Consider the following 23,474-nt stretch of genomic DNA (forward strand, 5'->3'; position numbering starts at 1 on the left):
GTTATAGATTACTGCAAAGTGCAAACAATGTAATATTTGATCTTGAATGGTGATAATTTTATAAAAAAAATTGTACTTTGTTTAACATTTAATTGTTTTTTTTTTTATGAATTATCCATTGTATGCCAATCTCAGTATTTACTTTTATGCCCTTTTCTGAATTTCTGCCAGTTTCTGACACAAATGTGGCAGAAACTTGTCAATCTTGAATTATAGTGAACATTATTTTATTATTTACAACTTTTTCTGATAAATGTCAATTGCAATATTTATTTGAATTGGAAAGACAACAAACTGTAATTTGTTCTTAGCGAGTTAAAAGGATAATAAATTAAATACCAAATCTGAGTCCAAATAAAATAGCAAGTGATTTTCCACCAGGAGAAGCACACAAATCTCCAACATCTTCATTCTTTTGAACATCCAATGCAAGAACAGGTAATATAGATGCTCCATCCATTAAATAATAATCTAATAGAAAATAAATATTTCATTGAGAAATGTTGATCACTAAAATTAAGATTTTTAAAACATTGTTGAGAGTTATTAATGTTAAACAGATTACGCACAACTGTTATTTATTTTCCAAAAGTCAGCCTTGACATGTTAACACTTTGCGTAAGCAAACATTAGTGTTAGCTGATATATACAGAGATGTAGTAGATACTTTTAATCATTCTTAACCGAATTTTAATTAAATCAAACCTATCATTTAATTTTTATTACATTTCATAAAAAGCAAACATAAGATATTTAATTCTTTTCTTAACAATCAATGTAATGAATAACTTTTTATTTCAACGCTACTGTAAAACTCATTTATTCAGGGTCGTGCCAAAATTGAAAACAAGATCTATTTATAACTCTTTATTTATAACTCTATTTACAACTCTATCACTATCATCTATTTATAACTGTTACCACAAAAATGTTTCAATTATATGGTTAGACTAATTCTCACGGTCTTTTTGGTGATTCGCTTTCGCCAAATTATTTTTCAAATTTAATATTGATTGGGAGGGGTTGGCTTTGTTTTTGGCTATTTTATGTGTCGATAAATCGACAACCATGGATCTCTTCCCATGCTCCTAACTGTCTGTTGAGAACATTTCAATCACTTATTAATTTGGCTTTTGATCAGGCCGGTCATGTCAGATTTATCTTACTGATATTATACAAAATTTATTATTTCACTTAAAAAGTTTTTGTATAAAATATTGTTTAATTTTGTATCTCGAGCTCTGCAATTGTTACTCAGGGTTGCCACTCACATCTAGAAATAAAATTCCCCGTACATATTATACACAATATATTAAGTAGAAACACACCATCACTGCGCTATATTGTACTAACTATACTAACTTTAATTACTGGAGAAACTTAGAGAAAAAAGGTACAGCTATATATATTTAAAACAAATAATGTTAGAGTAAATTAAATAGTATAGTATAGCTGAAATATCATCCTTAAATATGCCATAGATTGCATTTTGAGTAATCACCATTTTTTAAAAGACGAAAATAAGAAACAAAATCCCCTGTATTTTCACAGTTTGCAAAGAAAAAATCACAATTCCTGGTATTTTAGGTTATTTTTTAATTCCCTGTATTTTCCAGGTTTTTCCTGTGGAATGGCAGCTCTGTTTATTTTCCAATGGTCTGTCCTCATTGATATTATTATGCAAAATTTATTATTTCACTTAAAAAGTCTTTTTCATAAAATATTCTTTAATTTTGTATCTTGAGCTCTGAAACTGTTACCGAATAAAAATTTTATTATGGTCATGATCCTGATTTCATCATAATCTTCAACTATACCATACAATTACAACCATACCAAATTTCGTCATCACAGTCAACATCCTCCTTGAGGAAGATGGACTACACTGCAATGAATCTTCAACTATACCATACAATTACAACCATACCAAATTTCGTCATCACAGTCACCATCCTCCTTGAGGAAGATGGACTACACTGCAATGAATCTAGGCTTGAAAAAAACTACTTACTTAGCAATCCAGTAACATCTACTCTGGGCTGAGGAAATCTTTTGAATTTCCCTCTGAAACAATAGTAAATATTCCAGTGCTCAGGAAAATGTATAACACCATGCCGAATCAGTTTTGCCTTGTAATTAATTTTAGGGAAATAAAATTCATCACACTCATCAGATTCAAACTCTCTGTTCTTAAACTCAGTTGCAGGCATGTACTCATCCTGATCGCAAGGTACTAACTCACTATCATTTTCATTATCTGATAATGAATCTGGATGAGTCATTTGTTCTTCAGGAGGATTGTATTCAGGAAGCTCTTCTATTTCTTCTGGACCTGCATCTGGGTTCTCTCTTAGATTCAGATGATACATGGTTTTCATATCAAACAAATCTGAGTCGCCAAACAGGTGTTCAGGAGACTTGTTTGCACAGAAGGTATTTGCAACAGCACAGTAGTGATGAGGACATAAGAGCCCTAAACGGATAGAAGGCCAGTCTTTGTAGACAGTGCTATAGAATTGGTCGAAATGGTCCATAGCTAACTCAGTACCAGGTTTCTTTTTCTAGAAAATATTTTTTAAAAGAAATTTTAGTAAGAATATTGTGAAAAGTATTATATAACAGATGACATATAGCACAGAACACTATGAAATCAATTTATAAGATTGCAAATAGATATAAATATAGATGCTTCACTATTATAATGGCATTCTAGGGAAATATTGTAGAGTTATGTTGAAATTATAGCCAAGTTCTTTAATATATTACCCCTTGATAGTTACACTTTAAAAATATTAATTAACTCAGTAAGTACAATAATAAAAACAGACATCTTCTTTTCCTTTTGGTGTTTGGTTTTGAGTTCTCATAAATTTATGTTTTTTTCTTTCCCCTTTCAGATTTTGCGTGTTTTCAGAGTTTTATATGGGGTTTTCCTGAAATTTTGAATAATCCAGTAAGAATTGGAAATAGTACTGAAAAGCAAGTGATTAGTTACAATTATAAACATAAAAATATACCAGATAAATCATAACTACCATAAGTCATTTAAATGACACTATACCTAATTTTTTAAATGTAGCTTTTATTTAATGCCAATTATTTTGACCTTGAATGAAAAAAATAATTTTAATTCGGAAATTAAAAAAAAAAAAAAACTAGCATAGAATAAATAGAAAATTAAAAATAATTTTAATTCAGAAATTTAAAAAAAAATAGAATAGAAAGACTGAAATTAGATAAATTTTCAATGATTAAATTAAGAGTTATGCGCAATAGCTCAACAGAAAAAAAAGGTGTAAAATAGTAAAAGTTTAACATAAGTTACAGGTTATTTTCATATAAGAAATGGAAGACTACTTGTCAAAAAGTGTTCAGCCTATAACAGAGGGTTTTATAAATGTCATGATTTTTAATTTTTACCAAACAAGATTGTGCCATGATTTTTGCTTTTGCTACTCATTAGGAATTCTTAAAGCAAGTGCTGCAGCACACTAAGGTGCGATAGAGTGAAATAAGAGGTGTCACAATGTGCCTATGACTTCAGATCATAGGAATTTGTTGCTGTTCAATAGTTAAAAGTTTCTTATTGATAGAGTTTGAATCAACATTAAACAATAGAGTTAGAGAGTAGTTGAATGAGTTGATAGAGTTTTAACTCATAACCACCACTGGAGAAGTCAGTGAATATTTCTAACTAATATATTTCTCAGTGTTTTCACTACAGCTCGGGAACGCGAAAATCTCGCATATTTCTTTCCTTTCTCGCAATAAAAAATGATAAACGTGAGAAGTTCGGGCACTCTATTAATCAATTTTAAAATGCCGGAATTTTGGAAAAATTTTCCTCTTTTGCCATTTTGAATAAAATCCGTTTCACTTTTCTTCCTTGATCTTTCATTATTTTGAACATCGGTCCTTGTTATCTAGCTTCCCTATTTACCAGTATTGTTCAGAACCGGTGGGAACAGCAGAACACCACGCCCTCCCGAACCACGGAACCCCTTTCAGAACACATTTCTCTGCAACCACGTGTTCAGCGTAGGTAAGGTTTCTTCATGTAAGACGGTTAAATTTTTTGTGCATGAATCTAAGATGGACATATACCTTGTTAAGGCGACGTCTTCTACTCCGTAGCAGACAAATGAAAATGAAACAAATGTCGGTAGAAACGGTCAAAATGAAACAAATACGGATATTTTTCAGCCAAATAAATATAATAGCTGATGAAAAAGTAGATATAGAACATTTTCCATATGATGATGCAGCAAAAATATTCAATTAGAAGATGTTAAAAATGTATTATAATTGAAGAAATAATTTTTTTCCAAGTCTATTCGTGTTTTTTTAATTATTAGAAATCTCACTTAACTTTTTGAAATCTCACCCTGTTTTTGAGAAAGGGTGAGAAATTCTCTCCCATTTTTTTTTCCGTAATAAAAACACTGATTTCTACACTTATATGTATAAAATTTAGTACAAGTTAATTGACTGTGAAATTACTGACACATTGGCAATTTCAGTTGGCACACAAATAGGACAAATGCAGAGAAATATCCCCATTTTAGTCTATGTATTTCGTATCTGTTCATTATTGAAATAAATATAAGTCCACATAATTAGTATCAAGTCAAGAAGAGTTTATGGAAGAGAAGTAAATTTAATTTTTTGTCAATTTTTTTTTTTTATTATTGCGTTAATAATCATGATTCACAGCAGACTGTGTTAAAATGGATTATTGATCAGCATAAAATATTTAGAAAAATCAAACAAAAATAAAAGCTTTTATCTTTAAGTCGATAAAAATAAATTCTCAATCTATTTCAGCAACTTTAACGTGATCTACAGAAATATTCTTGCTTACAAACATTTAACAAAATTTATTAGAGATAACCAAAAGTTCACATTGCATTCATCTGGGATAAAAGGTCAGAACATGATTTTTAATATCAAGCTAATTATCGAAAGTATCAGCTTCAAAAGGTCTTACCTTTGGTACAGAATACAGTCGAACAACTTTTAGGTTTAAATGTCGGACAAATTTCAAACTTCGAAAGATAGATGCAAACATCATTTTAAAAAAAGAAATAAAATACTGTGATAAAGATAGTGATTAATTAAAAAGTGATGTAATAAGAAACATAATCCAAAAATATTTCATATCTTTGACAGTAATACTAATTACAAAAGACGTTAATATTTAACTTATGTACTGGTTTTAAAGGAATATAGTGATCTGAGCTATAAAACTTTAGTTTCAGATATTTCTCACAAATATTCAGTTGTTCTTTTGTTTACTAACAAACGAATGAGTAGTAAGATGAGATGTACATTTCCTGCTGAATTATCAATTTCCACTTAAATTGATCCATTTAAGCTTTGCACCTAAAACTTTTAAGGAGCATTTTCACTGGGTAGGAAAAGCCGTACACACTGCATCCGATTGGAATAGACTAAGTTGAGAAAAACTAAAAATCTGGTCTAAAAATTTCTAAAAGAACAATCGAAAACTCACCTTTTTAACATATTCAACAACCTTATTTCATTTAGAGAATTCCTGCGAGGGATTTCCGTTCTATATTGATTTGGAAAGATAAAGCTCTTGTATAGAAATTTTACAAGATTCTAGTTTTTTCAGGATGCAGGTAAGCTTACCCCAGACGCGCGTGCGAATGTTTACAATACGTGGGACGAATGTCACGTTACGTGGAACAATTTTTTCTCATGTTAAAAAATCGCAACCATTAGCGATCCGCATATGAAAAAATCGAAAGTATATGAGAACCTGATTGAAAAGTTTTTCATGGGAAAATATTTTCCAGTGAAAAAAATCACAAAGAGCGAGAATGGTCTTTAAAACAAACTGCTCACTCGTGCGCAAATTGCATCTGCATGCGATTACATACGGTATGAATGCTCTGAAAAATTCGCGACTGCGAATGAGATACGCTTCGATACTTTTTATTTACGTGATACTAGCTGCGCAATGGGCTATTGGCGATGGTCTGGGATACATCCCTTAGAGTGATTCGGAGATTCATCATATTCCGTTTCGTTTAAAAGGGAGGACATATCCACACCCCATCCACTCGTAGATCGTAATTTTGACCTGAACCAGACCACATCCTGGCCACGAATGAGATACAAAATGAACAAACACCATGGAAAACTGATTGTTAAAGTCATAAAATGCAAAGACCACAGTAACTCGGATATGTATTCCGTTCTGATAATACAAACCCAGTAAAAAAGCTACTTTTACTAATACCGTGGTAAACAGAAAACGAGACCACGAATAATGTAGCTTGACTTTGAGGAGAAAGTCTTTTATACGGTCTATAATATTTAATGAAGGACACTGGAAGAGTTTTACTCCGAGTTGGAGCACATGGCAAAGACTACTTGGGGTGGTCTTGGCTGTAACAGTCTGTAATGCTATGAAAGAAGAAGAATGGAATCGAATATTTCTGTAATAAAAATAATTAACTATTAAGCACTTGCATTTGGTATTTTCATAAGCTATGATAGATTCCTCGTTTCTCGAGATATATGCTGAGAATATATAGGTATTTAGGTGCATGCAGAGAACACAAGAAATGTTTAGAAATTCTTTAAGGTGTCGCGACGCTTTCTATATAAAGAGGAATTTTGAGAATGATAATTGAAAATATTTTATTAAAATTCTAAAAGGCAGTTCCTAATGGAATAGAATAATTCTATAATAAAAAGAAAAAGTAATTACCTAATAATAAGCAGCTGGTATTTACACATGATTTTGGGACTTACTTCGTTGTTTTATTTCAGTTTTAGAGACTGCAGTCCGTTAAACGGGCTTCAATATTCTAAACAAATTTTCGCGGATCTATATAGGGAACACAATGAGACTCCTTCCCTATTTCGTCTATAACTTTACTGCTTTGCATGGTGAGTGATTCAATGTAGCAAAATATCTGGCAAAGTTTCAAAGTTATAGATTAATATTGAACGGGCATTGTAGGCCATTATGTATATTCAGAATATGAGCTTTTGTGCTGATGATCCGACGCTCGTATGAAAGGAATATAAATTGGTACTCTAACTGATTTGATTAAAATTTAGTTGTTTGTTGTAGTTTACAGCTATATTGTAAAAATAAATGTAGTAAAATTTGAATACTTAGGTTCAAATTTAAGGGGAAAAAATTTATTGGCCTTAAGTTTATGCAGAAAGCACAAGAATATTTCAATGAGTCGCAACACTTTCCTTATAAAAATGAATATTTTGAATATTAATTTAAAATAATTTATTGAAACCTATAATATAGAAACTGGTTAGACATATTATATTAATTATACTACTTTACCAAGTCACAAAACTGTAGACTAATTAGGAGCATAATATGGTCCCATTGTGCAACTTATGAAAAATTGCGGAAATGATTAAAAAAAACTTGAATTACTTTTACCAGCTAGATTGCAGTCGTCAGTGGTATGGTTTGAATTGCTTAGTTGTTAATCCCGAGGTCAGTGGTTTGATTCTCTGTTCAAGCGAATTGAATTATTTTTGCTACAGAAGAAAATTTTTTTATTTTATTTTACAGGTTGTTAATTAAATATTTTTTTATTTAATTTTTCTAAGTGCGTTTATAATAAATATTTAAAAAAATTTAAAAAATTTACTCATGTTCTGATATGTAATCCCATATATTATGTGTCATATATATATGTAATACTCTTCATATTTACCAATAATTTTAAGACTTGGTCAAATATACTATATTAAATATCCATACTACCGTAGCAATTTCAAAGTTATAGACAAATTAGACTTATTAGACTTATTAAGAGATTTAATAGACTTAATTATAGCCAAAATTTTAACCTTTTTAAAGAGATATCAGTTTTAGAAATTTTATCTTAAGATTTTATACTGTAGCACCTTTCTAATAGGTTTAACGAATTACATGTCATTTATTTGAATTCAAATTTATTTTAATGACTTAGTATTTACTAAACAGATGTAATTTAAAAAATAAAAGAAAGTTGTTATATGGATTTGAATGATTGTTTTGAATTCTTAGAATTTTGTGCATTTGCAATGTACCTAAGTTAGTAGCGAGCGAAGCAATTTTCGGGGATTGGCGAGCGTTAGCGAGCAGTGGGCGCAGCCCACTAGTTATTTAAAATGCTTGAATTTATTTACACAAATGGCCTTAGTTCGTAATAACGATTGAGTCACTGAACTGATAATCCCGTGGTCCTTAGTTTGATTCCTGGTGCAGTGAAAAAAATTTTTCACTGCAGAACAACAACAACAACAAAAATAATAATAAAAATTTTATTAGAATATTTCTATCTTAAAAAAATATTCCTTAATTTTATTTTTAAAATTATATTTCTCTAAGTATATTCATAATAAAATCGTTAGAAATTCGGAACATTTTCGTTGCGTTCTGAATATATATAATGCCCCATTTTTCCACTTAATATTAACCAATAACTGCGGAGCTTGGTCTAATAATTATCCATACTACCATACAGAGCTACAAAATTATCGACAAACTAAGGCCACGCAACGGGGCATATCACCTTACACTGTATGCAAAACCTCGAAAATGACTTAAGAATCTTGAATTGTATAATATGGTCAAATGGCCGCAGTGTGTAGTAGGGTTTGAAACGCTTAACTGATATCCCAGTGGATCGATATTTGGTGTTGTTGAATTTAATTATTTTTATTACTGAATAAATGTATATATTTCTTCGTTTTACAGTATATGGTAATCTTAATAAAACGTTTGTTTATTTATTTTTAAGTGTGTTTATAATAAAATGTTAAGAAATTTGAAAAAGTTTGCTCATGTTCTTAATATATATAATGCTCCAAATCTCCTCTTAACATAAACTTATAATTTTGAAACTTGATAAGATTTATTATCAGACTACATCATCATACCCATACTACATGACGTACTACAACTACATGACCATACCAGACTACAAAATTATAGAAAAATTATGGGTCGTCCGATGTGGCATAATAAGGACCCAATGTGCAAAAATGCTGAAATGATTTAAAAAGCTCGAATTGCGAAGGACAGTCTAATGGATGAAGTCCGTGGTATGGTTTGAAGCGCTAATCCAGGTATTAGCTAAATCCATGGAGCGATTACCGGTGCAGTCGAATTTACAAAATTTTATTACTGAAGAAGAAAAAAAAAAGATTTTTTGACAGTATGTTTATCCTAACAAAATATTCGTTTATTTTATTTTTATCATTTTTTAAGCGTTTGTATAATAAAAGTGTAAGAAATTAGAAAAATATTTGGTCATGTTCTGAACATATAGAGTGATCCATAGATCCTGTTAATATTAAGCCATAATTTTAGCTCTCGACCAGATATATTAGCGATGCCACCAAACCAAGCCTTAAAATTATAGACAAATTATGGGGAATATTATGGTCCCACTGTAGAACGTATACGAAACAGAGGAAAACTCCTAAAATGCTTCAAATCAGTTAAACAGCTAAATGGCCGATGTCAGTGGTATTGTTCGAAGTTCTATACTGTTGATTCCGTAGTTCGATATCCGGTGCTGTCCAATTTAATTATTTATATTGCAGAACAAAAATATTTCTTTTATTTCCTCTAATGGCGTTTATAATAAAAACGTAATGAAAAAGAAAAGTTTCGCTCATACTCTGAATGTATATAATGCCGCATATCCCCTCTTAAAATCACTATACTGTTTGAAAATGGGGCCGGAATAGCCAGGTTGGTAGGGCAATGGGCCCAGGTCCTAGAGTTCGTGGGTTCGATCCCCGCCGGCCGAAGACTCCCCGTGCAGTAAATGGTGACTGACGCACGTTAAATCTGTTTGAATCACAAAGTCCTCCATGTTTCCATAACAAATCAATACCTCTGGGGGTATTGATCCAGGAGTTTCCTTGTCTTCTGTATTGGTTCGAAACGACAAAGCTACGGAGTTAAACTTAAGTAGTCGTAAATCCAAAATTGGGTCGGCTGTTCAACGACGGATATAACTGTTAAAAGTGTTTCGAATAGAATAGAAAGCAGAAATAAGTAGATAATATTAAGTATTTACATACGCCGTCTGCACTTGAGATTAGCAGTCTCATTAAGGGGATTGCTGTTATTTAGCAGTTCAACGTGATTCAAAATTTTAAATCATTTTCACGGATATATTTAGGGATCCTCTGTTTAGCTTATAATTTTACGGCTTTTAGTGGCATTGTGGTTCATTATGTAACAATATATCTGTCCTTGTTTCTTAAAATCATGGGTTAATATTTAGAAAAAATATAGGCCGCTATGTATGTTCATAACATGAGTCAAATTCTAAGCTCCGACTTTCTTACTATCTTTTGCGTTCTCTAATTCGTCAATAAATTTGTGGTTTGGCATGGTGTATAGTGTAACAATAAATGCCACCCAGTTTTAAAATTGAAGGCTAATATATAGTAAAAATATAGACTACTATTCGGCATATGCAGAGAATAAAAGAAATCTTTAGAAATTATTCAAAGTGTTGTGACGTTTTCTTTATATAGGAAAATATCGAGAACAAAAATTCAAAATATTTTATTAAAATTACCATACCGTTAAAAAAAAGGGGGACTGGCGGTCCACAGAATTGCAGTCATACTAACAGGATTAAACATTTTAAGTAATTTTCCGTGATTCATATAGTAGTAGGGACCCTTCTGGGTTTCGTCTATAATTTCGTGTTGGTGTGGTACATTGTAACTATACATCTGATCAAAGTTCAAAATGATAGGAGAATATATTTAGTGAAAATATAGGTCATGAGTCTCAGTTTTATAATAATCTAAGTTTTAGGGAATGATAATTTTACTATCAAACCCCCAATAATGTGTCTGAAAATTTTCGGCTTGGCTTGGTGGTGAGGAATGTAATAATAATACATCTGATCAAGATCCAAATTATAGCTTTATATTTAGAACACGAGCTAAAATAATACCGACGTTTTTTGTTATAAAGGGAATATTACAATGAAGTCCCTTTGTGCTCCTACTGAGTGGTCTATAATTTCACGGCATGGTGTACATTGTAACAATAAATGCCGCCAAGTTTGAAAATTAATAATATTTAAGCAAAATGAAGACGAGAAACACTTTTCTTTATAAATAGGAATATTAAGAACGATAATTTGAAATATTTTATTCAAATTATTATAATGTAAAAAATGGTTCCCAGTAGAATAGAATAATTCTGTAATTAAAAGAAAATATTACTAATAGGTTTACGATTAACTAATGTTTAACTCCATGGCCTCATAATTTTGAACCAAATCCAGAAAAAAAGGGAACTCCTGGATCAAGTATTGGGAAAAATCCTCCTTCGTGGAGGACTTTTTGATAGAACTAACCAGCATTTGTGTTAGACGGAGAGGAAAACCACAAAAACTTCCCGCGGTTAGCCCAATGGCAAGCGGACTCTAGCCCATGACCCATCTACTACTGAGGATATTTTATGTCAGCACTGTGGTGGGTGCGAGCCTGGTGCGGTATTCGTATCGACCAGCCATCGCTGGGACTCAAACCCGGCTCTCCTCATTGGAAGGCGAATGCTCTCTATCCCCTGAGCCACCAAATTAGGTCACATTGTGCCCCTACCGATTCATCTCTAATTTTAGCTTGGAGTAGCATGCAAGCATAATGTAACAATAGATGCCGCCAAATTTAAAAATTAAAGTTTAATAATAATTAGGAAACATATAGGCCTCTAGGTTTATGAGAGAGCACAACAAATCATAAAAAATTTTCAAAGTGATCCAACGATTTTTTTTATAAAAATGAACACTGTGAATGATAATTTAAATTATTTCATTAAAATTACAATACTGTAATAAATTTTTCAAATAGAATAAATTTATTATGCAAAAAAAGAAAGAAAAATAGCTAGTTAATAATTAGCCGCTAATATTTTCAAATGCTATGATAGATTTCTCGAGATATGAACTTGCGCTCTTGGCACTAGTAGTCTTGCCCTTTATTTCACGGTATTGTGGTCATTTGGTTCTTTTATTTCATCTATAACTATGTGGCTTTGCGTGATGGTATGGTACAGTATAAAAATATCTCTGACCAATTTTTAAATAATATAGGTTGATATTTAGAGAGTATAAAGGACATTATGTACTTTCATTACATGAGCTAAATTCTAAGTTCCGATTGTTAACATTTCAATAGGGCCTCTCTGTGAGTTTCCTATTATGCTCATAATTTTTCGTCTTGCGTAATGGTGCGAAACGTTGCCAAATGGTGTGAAACAGTTGCCAACGTAAGCAAATGCCACGTTTCAACAACCAATCAGGATCGAGATACCCACACTTGCAGTCATCCCATTGTTTACAGTTTAATTTATAACATAGCTACCAATGAAAAAAATTCTATTTTTCAAACGACTCTCCTGTCGAAGTTTTTGAACAACTTTTTGAAGGGTTAAACCACCCAGAGGGTTAAAATTGCCCCTTGCAAATCATTGTCTCAAGATGATATCACAAACAGTTCTGAAGTCATAAGAAAGTCACACTCACAAACTCTTCCTTTCATTAAGATTTATGGTATAAAAATGATTGGTATAATTAAATTATTTAGTATCAAAAGCGCTGTTCTAGCTATAGATACAGTTGTGATATTGGAATTATACTCGCGTCGTTGGCATCATCCATGAATTACAAACATTTTTTGCGATGCTAGAAGGAAGATATCCATTTTCCTCGACTTAAACAGCCAAAAATGCATGGAACTTTTCATACTCATTGAGAATGTATCCAATTAAAGAAGGGAGTATAGCCTGCATTGTTTGAAATCCGCCGTGGGTGGAAAAAAAACATTAGTTTCAGGGATATTTTTGCCATCACTGAAAAAAAGGTTTTCTTTGATAAGGAAAGTATTAGTTTCCTCCTCAAAGGAGAAAATTCAGCAAGTTTGAGACTAAAAATATCTTCAAGAGACTCTTAAAAACCTCAATGTTCGGATGTCATGTCAAAAAAACAGTTATTGTCAAATCCAAAGAGTATGTCATCTTATTCTAGACGGGGTTAGAGTCCACTTGCCGTCAGGCTAACCGTGGAAGATTCTCGTGGTCTTCCTCTCCATCTAACGCAAATGCGGGTTAGCTTCATCGAAAAGTCCTCCACGAAGGCAAATTTCTCCCGATACTTGATCCAAGAGTTCCCTTGTCTTCTGGATTGGTTTTAAAATAACAGGGCTACGAAGTTAAACATTAGTAGTCGTAAACCCAAAATTGGGTAGGCTGTTCAACGACGGTTAGAAAATAAAATTAAAAAAAAAAACATGTTATTGAAGGACAATAAATGGAGAGCCCTGTTAAGACAACCTTTAACTTTAGACTCCTTGTTTAAAATGAAATCAACGAAGTGTACACATTAGGCTCACCAATTCATTATTGAAGGGGAGAAATTTTTTTCTTAACATAATCTAGTGAATCAGTATAGAGGAAGGCCCAACATTAAAGTCAGTCAGAGGAAAGCATTCCTAATAATCAATTTTCATTTCGTTTCTGCTTCTTCGGGCAATCAAACAGGTATTTGATATTTTCAGTTTTGTTCCGATCCTAATATTCCTGTCAATTCTAAGTAACGCCAACAGATGGCGCCTACACTAGTATAAAACCTTTGTGTTTAATTTATCTTTACCCTTTCTCAATAAAATTCATAAAAGACAACAAATCTGTTTGTTGATGTTCTTGAGTCCTTCCAAGTTCTGTCTTCCTAAGTTTGCTTTCTTCCTCACTAAAATATTAATTTGCGAACCCTAATATGTCTACTTTTTAAACTTATTTTATAAAATTACAGTCTTCTTCAGCTTCTTAAACCCCAATTCTTAAAATACAGGGCGATTCAGAACAGCGTTTAAGAGATGATTGTGCACGTCACAAGGAATGCAGAGTTATGCGGGGCTTGGAATGTACACTTCACGGAGTATTTCTCTTTTGCGGACTGCCGAGCGCCTTTAAACCTTTATGAAAGTTGTTTTAAGTTTTGTATGAATTGTCTAAAACTGCTTAAAATAAGCTCTTAAGTAACTATGCTTTGTCGTAATCTAATGATTTGACGTCTATGTGTTACCGTGCATTTCTAAATCTTTATGATTTGCCCCAACTTTCTTCCAAGTTGCGCGGAATCTCCCTGTATATCACGTTAAACCTTGTATCTGTTCAAAATTTAAAGGTTTCGCTGTTGAAGTAAGACCAAATACTTGAAGATAAGAATAAGTTTTTAGAAAGTGCTAGATACAATAAGTGTAAACAAAAGTGTTACGTAAATTTTTACTTGTACTTGTTCACAATTTATTTCTCCTTAACTGTTTATTCTATCCACTCGTTGTTGGTTTCATTCGATTATATGGTTGATGGTATATACAATATAAACACCATGCACAAGAAACAATACTGATTTTGTATAGTGCGCAAAAAAAATAAACGGATGACCCTTAATAATTTTTGATCTAATGATCGAATCTTAACGTTCTAGGACTCAATCTTAATGGCTCGAGGGGATGATCTCAAATATGCTGATCAATAAGTGCAGACGATATTTTAAGTTACGAAATCAGACACAAAAGCGTACTTTCGCTGAATAAACATATAGATTTTTCGACGGATTTGGATTTCTGACCCTCAAAAATATAGGGAGTAGCAGCAATCTGGTAAATAGGGTCCCAATAGTTTAGTCAGGAAAGGGGTCCAAAATTTAGACCCCTTAATGTTAATTTAATTTTTTGCGTATTTCACTATATCTCGGAAACTTTTCAAACGAATTGAAAAATTTTTGCAAGCAATTATAAAACTCTTTTGCCTGAAGATAATTCAAAGCAAGAAATAAATTTTAGTAAATATTTATTATTTTTTATTATTTTATTTAATAATAGTAAAAAAAAATTTGAACTGTGAAGGTATGCAATTTTTTGCTTTATTTTAAGGAACGTAATTTTATATGGCAAAATACAAAATTTAAGCAAAATCGGTTGAACAGTTTCTAAGAAATCGAATATCTGACTTCTTTGAAATTCAACTTCTCAGTAACTATTCGATTGATTTTGCCCAAATTTTGTATTTTGCCATGCAAAAATTACAGTCTTTAAAATTATGCAAAACATTTTATACCTTACGATAAAAAAATTTTTCGACTATTACTAAATAAAGGAAGGAAAAAATAATAAATATTTAATAAAAGTTTTTTTTTGCACGGAATTATCTCTGGATTAATAAATTCGATAATTGTATGCAAAAATTTTTTAAATCAATTAAAAAGTTCTCGACACGAAACAAAATACGCAAAAAGTAAAATTAACATAGAAAGCACTGAGTGCGCGTAATATTTTATACATTTTACTGCCCATGCATGACGTTTAATTTTCCAATTTATGTTTTAATAAAACTTTATTTGCCGTTTTTGTCTTGCTCAAGTTCAACAAACAACAAAATTTATAAATACGATTAGGACTAATTATCTTATCATTCTTACGTAGAATTTATTACATTATAATTAATCATATTACTAATTATTATCTATAATTATTATTATCAATTTTATTGTTATAATTTATATAAAGCTTTTAAATCAGCATTGAATAAATTATTGGAAATTTTATTTGGAAATAATGTCTGCTTTTATGACACCAGGCATCATCTAAAATATATTGCCCCACTTTAGCCATAGCAGGAACTTTGAACTCTGCTCGATATTTGCAAGCACACTTCATAGGCACAGTTTTTGATCATCATGACATATAAATAACAAAAATATAATATGTAAATATGTTACATCTGTTATTCTAGGAGTCTATGTATCAACTTAGCCTGTCGATAATAGTGCCGTAAGGACGACTACTTCGCAATTTGATGTTGCTCTCTAGAGAAATCTAGAATCTTTATTCTAGCTACCTTTTGATGCCATTCAACTTCAAACTTCATGCAAATCATCCCAAATCGGCCAAAAATCATTTCCTTCGGTACATAGTCCCCCGATTTTTTACGGCACTCAAAATTAATTAAAGAGATTTAAAAATTTTAAGCTCAAATGAAACTCAATAAGAGTAAAATGCAATTTGTTGAAATTTCAAGTGAATTGTCGAACGCCTGGGCGAAGTTAAATTTGAGCTTTCTTTTTCCTTTCTGAAAAAACGTCATTTAAAATTTTAGTAAGAATAAGATATCCCAGCATATCTACTATGGCAGACTATTTGAAGACAGCTAGCAGCATACTTAGAGCAGAAATGAACAATGGAATCAAAATGGCTGATAAGTGTTTCTTTGGACTGGGGAGACAACTTAAGATCGAATCTTCTGAGCCGAAAAACAAAGTTGAAACTCTATAAGACACTCATACTTGCTGTGCTGCTTTGTGGAAGCGAAACTTGGACCCTGAATTCAGATATACGAAGGACATCTTCGAAAGAAAGATTCTCAGAGCCATCTTTGACTCAATTCTAAAAAGGGCATGCTGACGAACCAGATGTAATTTTCAAATTTAATTAAGTATATTTTTTATCTCATTTTATTACCATCGTTGAACAGCCATTCGGTTTACAACTACTAATATTCAACTCCGTTGCCTTGTAATTCTGAACCCAATCCAGAAGACAAGGGAACTCCTGGATTAAATATTGGGAGAAATTTTGCCTCCGTGGAGGACTTTTTGATGGAACTAACCCGCATTTGCGTTACATGGAGAGGAAGACCACGAGAACCAGCCACGGTTAGCCTGACGGCAAAGGGACTCTTACCCATGATCCGTCTACCACTGAGGATTTTTAACGTCAGCACTGTGATCGGTACGAGTCAGATACGGAATTCGTATCGTCCAGCCATCGCCGGGATCGATCCTGGTTCACCTCATTCGAAGGCGAACTCTCTATCCCCTGAGCCATCGCGGCTCTTTAATTAATAATTTAATTACTATAGTAAGGAAAAAGTGTAAGTAAGTAAAATGTAGCACTTGCTTTCAAAAACTTCAGAATAATAGGAGGGGGCCCAACAAAAGATTCGGCTGATGGTATCAACCATCCTCACAAAGCCTATGACCGCTGTATCTTCTTCATTTGTATAAGTTTAACAACCTCATCATCACAGGAAATTGGGTGAGCTTTGGCCTTTTCCAGAACATTTCTTAATGCAGTTCCCTTGGTATTTGTAAGACCTTGCCAGTTCATTATCCCAACGGTTTCGGAATCCATGTTAATGGGGTCTAGCCATAAAGTTTTGGATGTCTTTTAGTTCTATACTTTCAGAAAAGTGTTTCTAAATGCATATAATATCGAATAAAGAATAAAGAAAATCAATTTTTTGTGGTATTTTCCTTCAGGCGTATAGAGAAATATGATCCAAGTATTATACATTAGTTCAAACACTAGCCAAACTAAATAATAATTATAAGAAGAACGAAACAATTAATTATTTCAATGAAAAAGTCCTTAATCTTTTAATGTTCTCTATTTTAATTTGTAAAAGAAATTTCTAAGGGAGAATTTTTTTTTTTACTTGAAGAACAGTTACAGTGCTTATTTTCCTTTACGAACCATTTTTCATTAAGTTAAAAATTTCTCTTTTTGTTTTGGCAGCACCTTGACGCCTTCATGTTATTGTTTGGGCTTGACGAAGCTCGAGTTATTGTAAACAATGACGAGGTCTTATCGATATTTCGGTGCTGCCTTGTGTTTCACTGCTGTCCTCACTTCTTTAATGAGAAAAAGGTTAATATCCAAAACAATGGCTCGTAAACGAGGCAGTTCCGTTTTTAGTTCTAGATTCATGAAAATTATTCCCGGGAGCATCCTCTATTCACAAAATTTTACGCTCTTATATAAAAAAAAAAGTAGTCTCATGCATAAATATTTCAGATTATATCGTCTGCAATTTTCTCCTGAATAACTGTTAAAGAAAGCAAAAATTATGAGAGCTCGCTAAATATTTAATTCTTTGCTTAGAAAAGATGCGACAAATATTCTTTTCAAGGATGATGTATCCCCATACGTTAGAGTATAACTGCCTTATTAAAAGTGATGTAAATAAAGAAACTCTTAAATTCTGACTTTTTTTTTATTAAGAAAAAACACTGTAAAATAAATCTTTAAATTTTGTACAGTATTAAGTTTTCTACCAATCTATTACTTTAGAAATGCATTCTGTTTTGTAGTCCGGAATTTGCCTTTTTTCATTCAAAAACGATAACTTAATGAGCGAAATTATATATTATGTTATTAAAATACTATTATTAAAATAATGACAACAATTGTGAGGTGTTTTTCCAAAATTTGTCTCCAGAACGTATTCTAAAGGAAAAACACGAAGTTAATTTAGTTTGTGCAGACAGTTCTATAAATACTCGTGGCTTTTCGAAATCGTTTTCTAACTTTTAGTTTCGAATTTGTTCAATAAAATAAGACTTGCTATAAGACCTTTTTGATAAATGAGAAAAATAATATAATTTTGAGTGTTAACAATTCTATTAATGGCTGTTTTTCAGAATTGTTTTTGAATATTGTTCTTTTCGTTCTATAAAATAAGACTTAAAAGTGAGAAGAACTTAATTTTTAGCGCAAGCGATTCTGTAAAAGGCGGTTTTTCGGCATCGTTTTTTCTTGGTATACTGGGTGTTTAAGTCAACCTTTTAGTTTTGGTTTCTAGAAAGCAAATATGCCATGTGTATTAGTCGATAGCTGTCAATACGTCGATTATTATTCCTATAGTCGTAATCCGTCAAATGATGCTAAATGCGTGGCAAAACGTGAATTCAAATGTTATTGTGAAATCTTTTAAATAGTGTGGAATTTCGAGTTCTTTGGAGGAAGCGTAGAAGACTAGTTTTTGTAGAAATTAGTAGATGACGTAGAATCCATTGCAGAATGAGGGTGCAAGCGACACTGCTAATTTTACAGAATATGTCATAGATGATGTTCTGGGATCTTAAATTTGTAGCATTAAAAGTTTACATTGTGTAATATTTTTCGAAATACATTTGAACAAATTAATTTTTCTTATTATCAATTTTTTTTCTGAACGAACTAAGGTTTCTCAAAAAAAATTTTATATATGAAGAAATTAATAATGAGAAAAAAGGCAAAATTAATTGCAGTGTGTACTGCGAAAGGCATTGTTTATAATGCACAGTCAACGAATGTCCAACTTTCTTATTGGTGTATAAGTCGACCCCCTGATTTTCGAAAATTTGACTTATATGTAGGTTCATCTGGTGAACGCTCTGGAACTATCCTGTGTTCCGGAAATAAGACTTGAGACTAATAAACAACTAAAGAAAACATTTATTAGATTAAACAAACGCCCAGCGTGCTCTCGTCGATACAGCTAGCAGTTGAAGCAAATACGGGGAAGAAAAAGCAATTATCGCATCCATGTCGTCACTTTTATGCACTGAAGATCTGCACCACTTCAGTTCGCTTCACCAATAGTAATCGTTACCGCAGCGACGCCACATTATACACCGGAATATATGGTATTTTTAATTTTGAACTTTTTGTTCATTAAAACAAAGCTTATCACAAGACTTTTTGTTAAGTGAGAAGAAAAAACTTATTACTCATTGGCAAAATGGGTCTTATTTTGGGTTGGATGGCGTGCGCTCTTTATTTGGACGTCAACACTCTTTTCAACTGTGTTCAAGATTAATAGTAAACAGTGCACATACGTTGCTATGGCTACCGCTGCTGTTTAATAATTTTTTTGGAATTCCTTTTTTCTTTTTATTTTCTCCAGCAGTCATTCTTAATGTATTTACATAATAATAATTAAAAGTATTTTTATATTATTTTTATTATTAACGTATAACTACTAGCTTGACGTTGATTTTAATATAAATATGAATACTGAAGAAGGAAAAGTATTTTGTAACGTCTTGAAGCATGTATATAAAAGGATATGAAAATCAATCCGACGACAAGCATCCATGGAGACAGTTTTTGCAACCCATGATTTGAAATGTTTAACGGAGTCAATCCAGAAAGAAAAATCATTTGACCAATGGGTAACCAGTAATCGTAATAAAGCGATCAAAACAAATTTTTTTTTCTTTTTGTGCAAACGATTCAAATCCTTAAAAATTTTTATGAAGTNCATGTATATAACAAGGATATGAAAATCAATCCGACGACAAGCATCCATGGAGACAGTTTTTGCAACCCATGATTTGAAATGTTTAACGGAGTCAATCCAGAAAAGAAAAAGCATTTGACCAATGGGTAACCAGTAAGCGTAATAAAGCGATCAAAACAATTTTTTTTTCTTTTTGTGCAAACGATTCAAATTCTTAAAATTTTTTATGAAGTAATGGATTTGGAAGGTAGGAACTCTGTTGATTTGCTATTTTCCACCATTTCCATTATCCACGATCATATAAAAGTAAAGATTTAATTGTTGCATTTGACATTTTGTCGATTTTTATTGTTATTTTATTCGATATTTGATTGTACATTAATAGTTTTTTTTTAAAATCCTATCGTTTTCATTGCAAGCTTAAAATACATAGAGCTAAAGAGTAAAAACTTTTTACAATGTATCACAATTTAAAATTTAACAATTTTGAAAATTTATGAAATTTGCATTAGCATAAAAAATTAATTAAATAAAAATCTTTTTCTATTAGTTTTACTTCTAACAAATAAAGCATACCGTTTATTTCTGCTGCCAGCAGAAAAATGAACAAAACTGAACTGCTTAGAGATGATGCTTCGAAATCACTTAAACTTTGATTCAAATTTATTGTAGATCACCAACAAGTCTTTTTAACCAAATTTTGTTTCTCATGAAAACAAAAGACATTTAAATTTATTTCAGAAAACTAAAACAAGAAATTTGATCATATTTATACCTAAATTTATACCTAATTTTATCCTAATACTTTTTTTTACCTAAAAATAATGCTGAACATGATGTTAACAATTGGGTACTTGCACTTCAAGAAGAAGAAGACACCCCATACCCACACGTGTGACCTATTTACCAGCTAATCTTTATCAGCAAAATAGCGTATTAAAGTTGAGTCTCTCGACATAAGTTAGAATGTTAATTAAAGTTAAGTTAATTAAGTAGAGACTTATCGAGCATCAAATTAGTTAAATATAATTCCTTCTCGCCCACTTCTTTTACTTTTATTATTTGTTTATGTATTTTATTGCAACCATGATATACTTTTGTTTTGCGCACCTGGCAACTTCGATGCATAATTAGTTTGTTGCATAATTAGTTGCATGGCTACTTGCCTGCCTTTGTGTTTAGTCTCTGAGTAAATACATAGTGATTGAATTGCAAGCATCCCATTGCATTTTACATTCATCGCAGTCATGGAATATTTGCTCGTTAACACGTTGAGCGATACGCTTATTTTTAACGGCCTCGCGCGTTGCTAAGAAGTGCTTGTATAGTGGTATAGCCCCTTATTAATAGATTGAAATAACTAGAAATTAAATAAAATTTCAAATATGTTTTCAGTAATAGTTTAAAACTATGTGACTCAGCGTTTTAACTACATAAGCAAGGTCAGATGTAATGAAAAATACTTCTTCCTTCCCATAACGCTTTTTAATTAATGCTAGAGGCTGATTTCTAGAAATAATGCCAGAAATATTTGCGATTGACATCGACCGTAATCATGGAATCACCATTTGTTCCTTATAGACATAAGCAGAGACAAAATGAGAGAAAAGAAAACATCTTTTCCTCCATTTTATTTTTCAATAAACTTTAGACTGACATCTATAAATAATGCAAGAAATAACATAAATAATTGCATTAAAAATCCACTACAACAATAGAATAATTTCTTGTTTTGGACTACACTCAAGTGAGGAAAAATAATTCTTTCCTTCCATTACGGTTTTTAATAGATATTAGAGGCCGATATCTAGAAATAATGCAAGAAATAATATAAATAGTTGTCTTTGAAATCCACGGCAATTACAGATATCCACTTTGGATATCTATCAGAATCATGGATTAATAGCTTGTTCTTTAACTACTCGAACAAGTCCAGAACAGTTTCTTTCAACAAGAACACACAGTTACAACTTCTTTCCTTCCATCTTGGTGTTCAGTTAACGATATCTTAAAATATCTAATATAATATAAAATATCTATCTGATATCTAAAAATATCTAATATAATATAAAATATCTAATATATCTGATATCTAAAAACAATGCTAGTATTAATATAAGCAATATTAATAGTATTCAACGTCCATCTCAATCAAAAAATAATTGCTTGTCCTTCAAAAACATCAACAAGTCTAGAATTAATGAATAATAAACTTTTTTCCATCTATTTTAGCTTTTAATTAATGTTGAGGTTTATGTTTAAAAATAATGCTAGGAATAATGATAATGTAAACAATTGCATTCAATATGCGTCACAATCATAGAATAATTGCTTGTTCTATAATTACATGAGCAAGGACAGACATGATGGAAAAAAAATTTCTCCATCATTACGGTTTATAATTAATGTTAGAGACCAATATCTAGAAATAATGCAATAAATAATATAAATAGTTGTCTTTGAAATCCACGGCAAATATAGATATCCACTTTGGATATCTATCAGAATCACGGATTAATAGCTTGTTCTTTAACTACTCGAACAAGTCCAGAACAGTTTCTTTCAACAAGAACACACAATTACAGTTTCGTTCCTCTCATTTTGGTTTTTAGTTAATGCTAGAGACTGATATCTAAAAACAATGCTAGAATTAATATAAACAATATCAATAATATTCGACGTCCATCTCAGTCATGGAATAATTGCCTGTCCGTCAACAGCATCGACAAGTCTAGAATTAATAAACTCATTTTCAACCATTTTAATTTTTAATTAATGTTGAGGCTTGTGTTTAAAATTAATGCTAGGAATAATATAAACAATTGCATTCAATATGCGTCGCAATCATAGAATAATTGCTTGTTCTATAATTACATGAGCAAGGACAGATATAATGGGAAAAAAACCCACCACTACTGTTTTTAATTAATGTTAGAGGCTGATATCTAGAAATAATGCTTCGAAATCACTTAAATTTTGGTCTTGAAGCCTTGTTGGAAATCACTAAAGGAACATTCAATAACCTCTCTCCTTATAGGAAGAGAGTCTTTAACGAATCCTGGAGGCGAAAATCGATCGAGAGCATTTTATTTATCTCAGCTAAAATTTAAGTTGACTGCTTGTTCTCTTAAAGATGGAGGTTCAGCACTTTTACTGCATAAAATCCGTTAATGGTTTCACTTCAGTTCCTTTCTGAGACAGGCGATAAAATTTTGATATAAATCTTCCAGATATATCAAAACGTTGTGCATTTAAGGCGAAAAGCACTTACTCTTTCAGTCAACAACTTGTACTATTTCCACCTTTACTCATTATGTTAAATGGAATAAAGCTTTTTCTGCTTGTTTTTTTTCCCTTCTGCACCCCCCCCCCCCCCCCC

The 23,474-nt window shown here is 31.6% G+C and overlaps 1 protein-coding gene across 3 annotated transcripts in view; it reads right to left on the reverse strand.

The window, feature by feature from the left end:
* The window catches only part of LOC107454882 (5-methylcytosine rRNA methyltransferase l(2)10685), a 199,268-nt gene that overhangs the window by 15,676 nt on the left and 160,118 nt on the right, over window positions 1-23,474 (reverse strand). For 2 of the 3 annotated variants that reach the window (XM_043051734.2, XM_071184172.1), the window contains 2 exons: window positions 2,012-2,561; window positions 340-471 (listed from right to left, as the gene is read on the reverse strand). In XM_043051734.2, coding sequence (XP_042907668.1) covers window positions 340-471; window positions 2,012-2,534 — 655 coding nt within the window. In that variant the 5' untranslated portion in view covers window positions 2,535-2,561. Of the gene's footprint in view, window positions 1-339; window positions 472-2,011; window positions 2,562-4,987; window positions 5,368-23,474 lie in introns of those variants that run through there. The other variant, XM_016072222.3, reaches the window with a different exon arrangement.

The sequence above is a fragment of the Parasteatoda tepidariorum genome, chromosome 8 (genome assembly GCF_043381705.1).
Source record: "Parasteatoda tepidariorum isolate YZ-2023 chromosome 8, CAS_Ptep_4.0, whole genome shotgun sequence".
NCBI classification, from domain to species: Eukaryota; Metazoa; Arthropoda; class Arachnida; order Araneae; family Theridiidae; genus Parasteatoda; species Parasteatoda tepidariorum.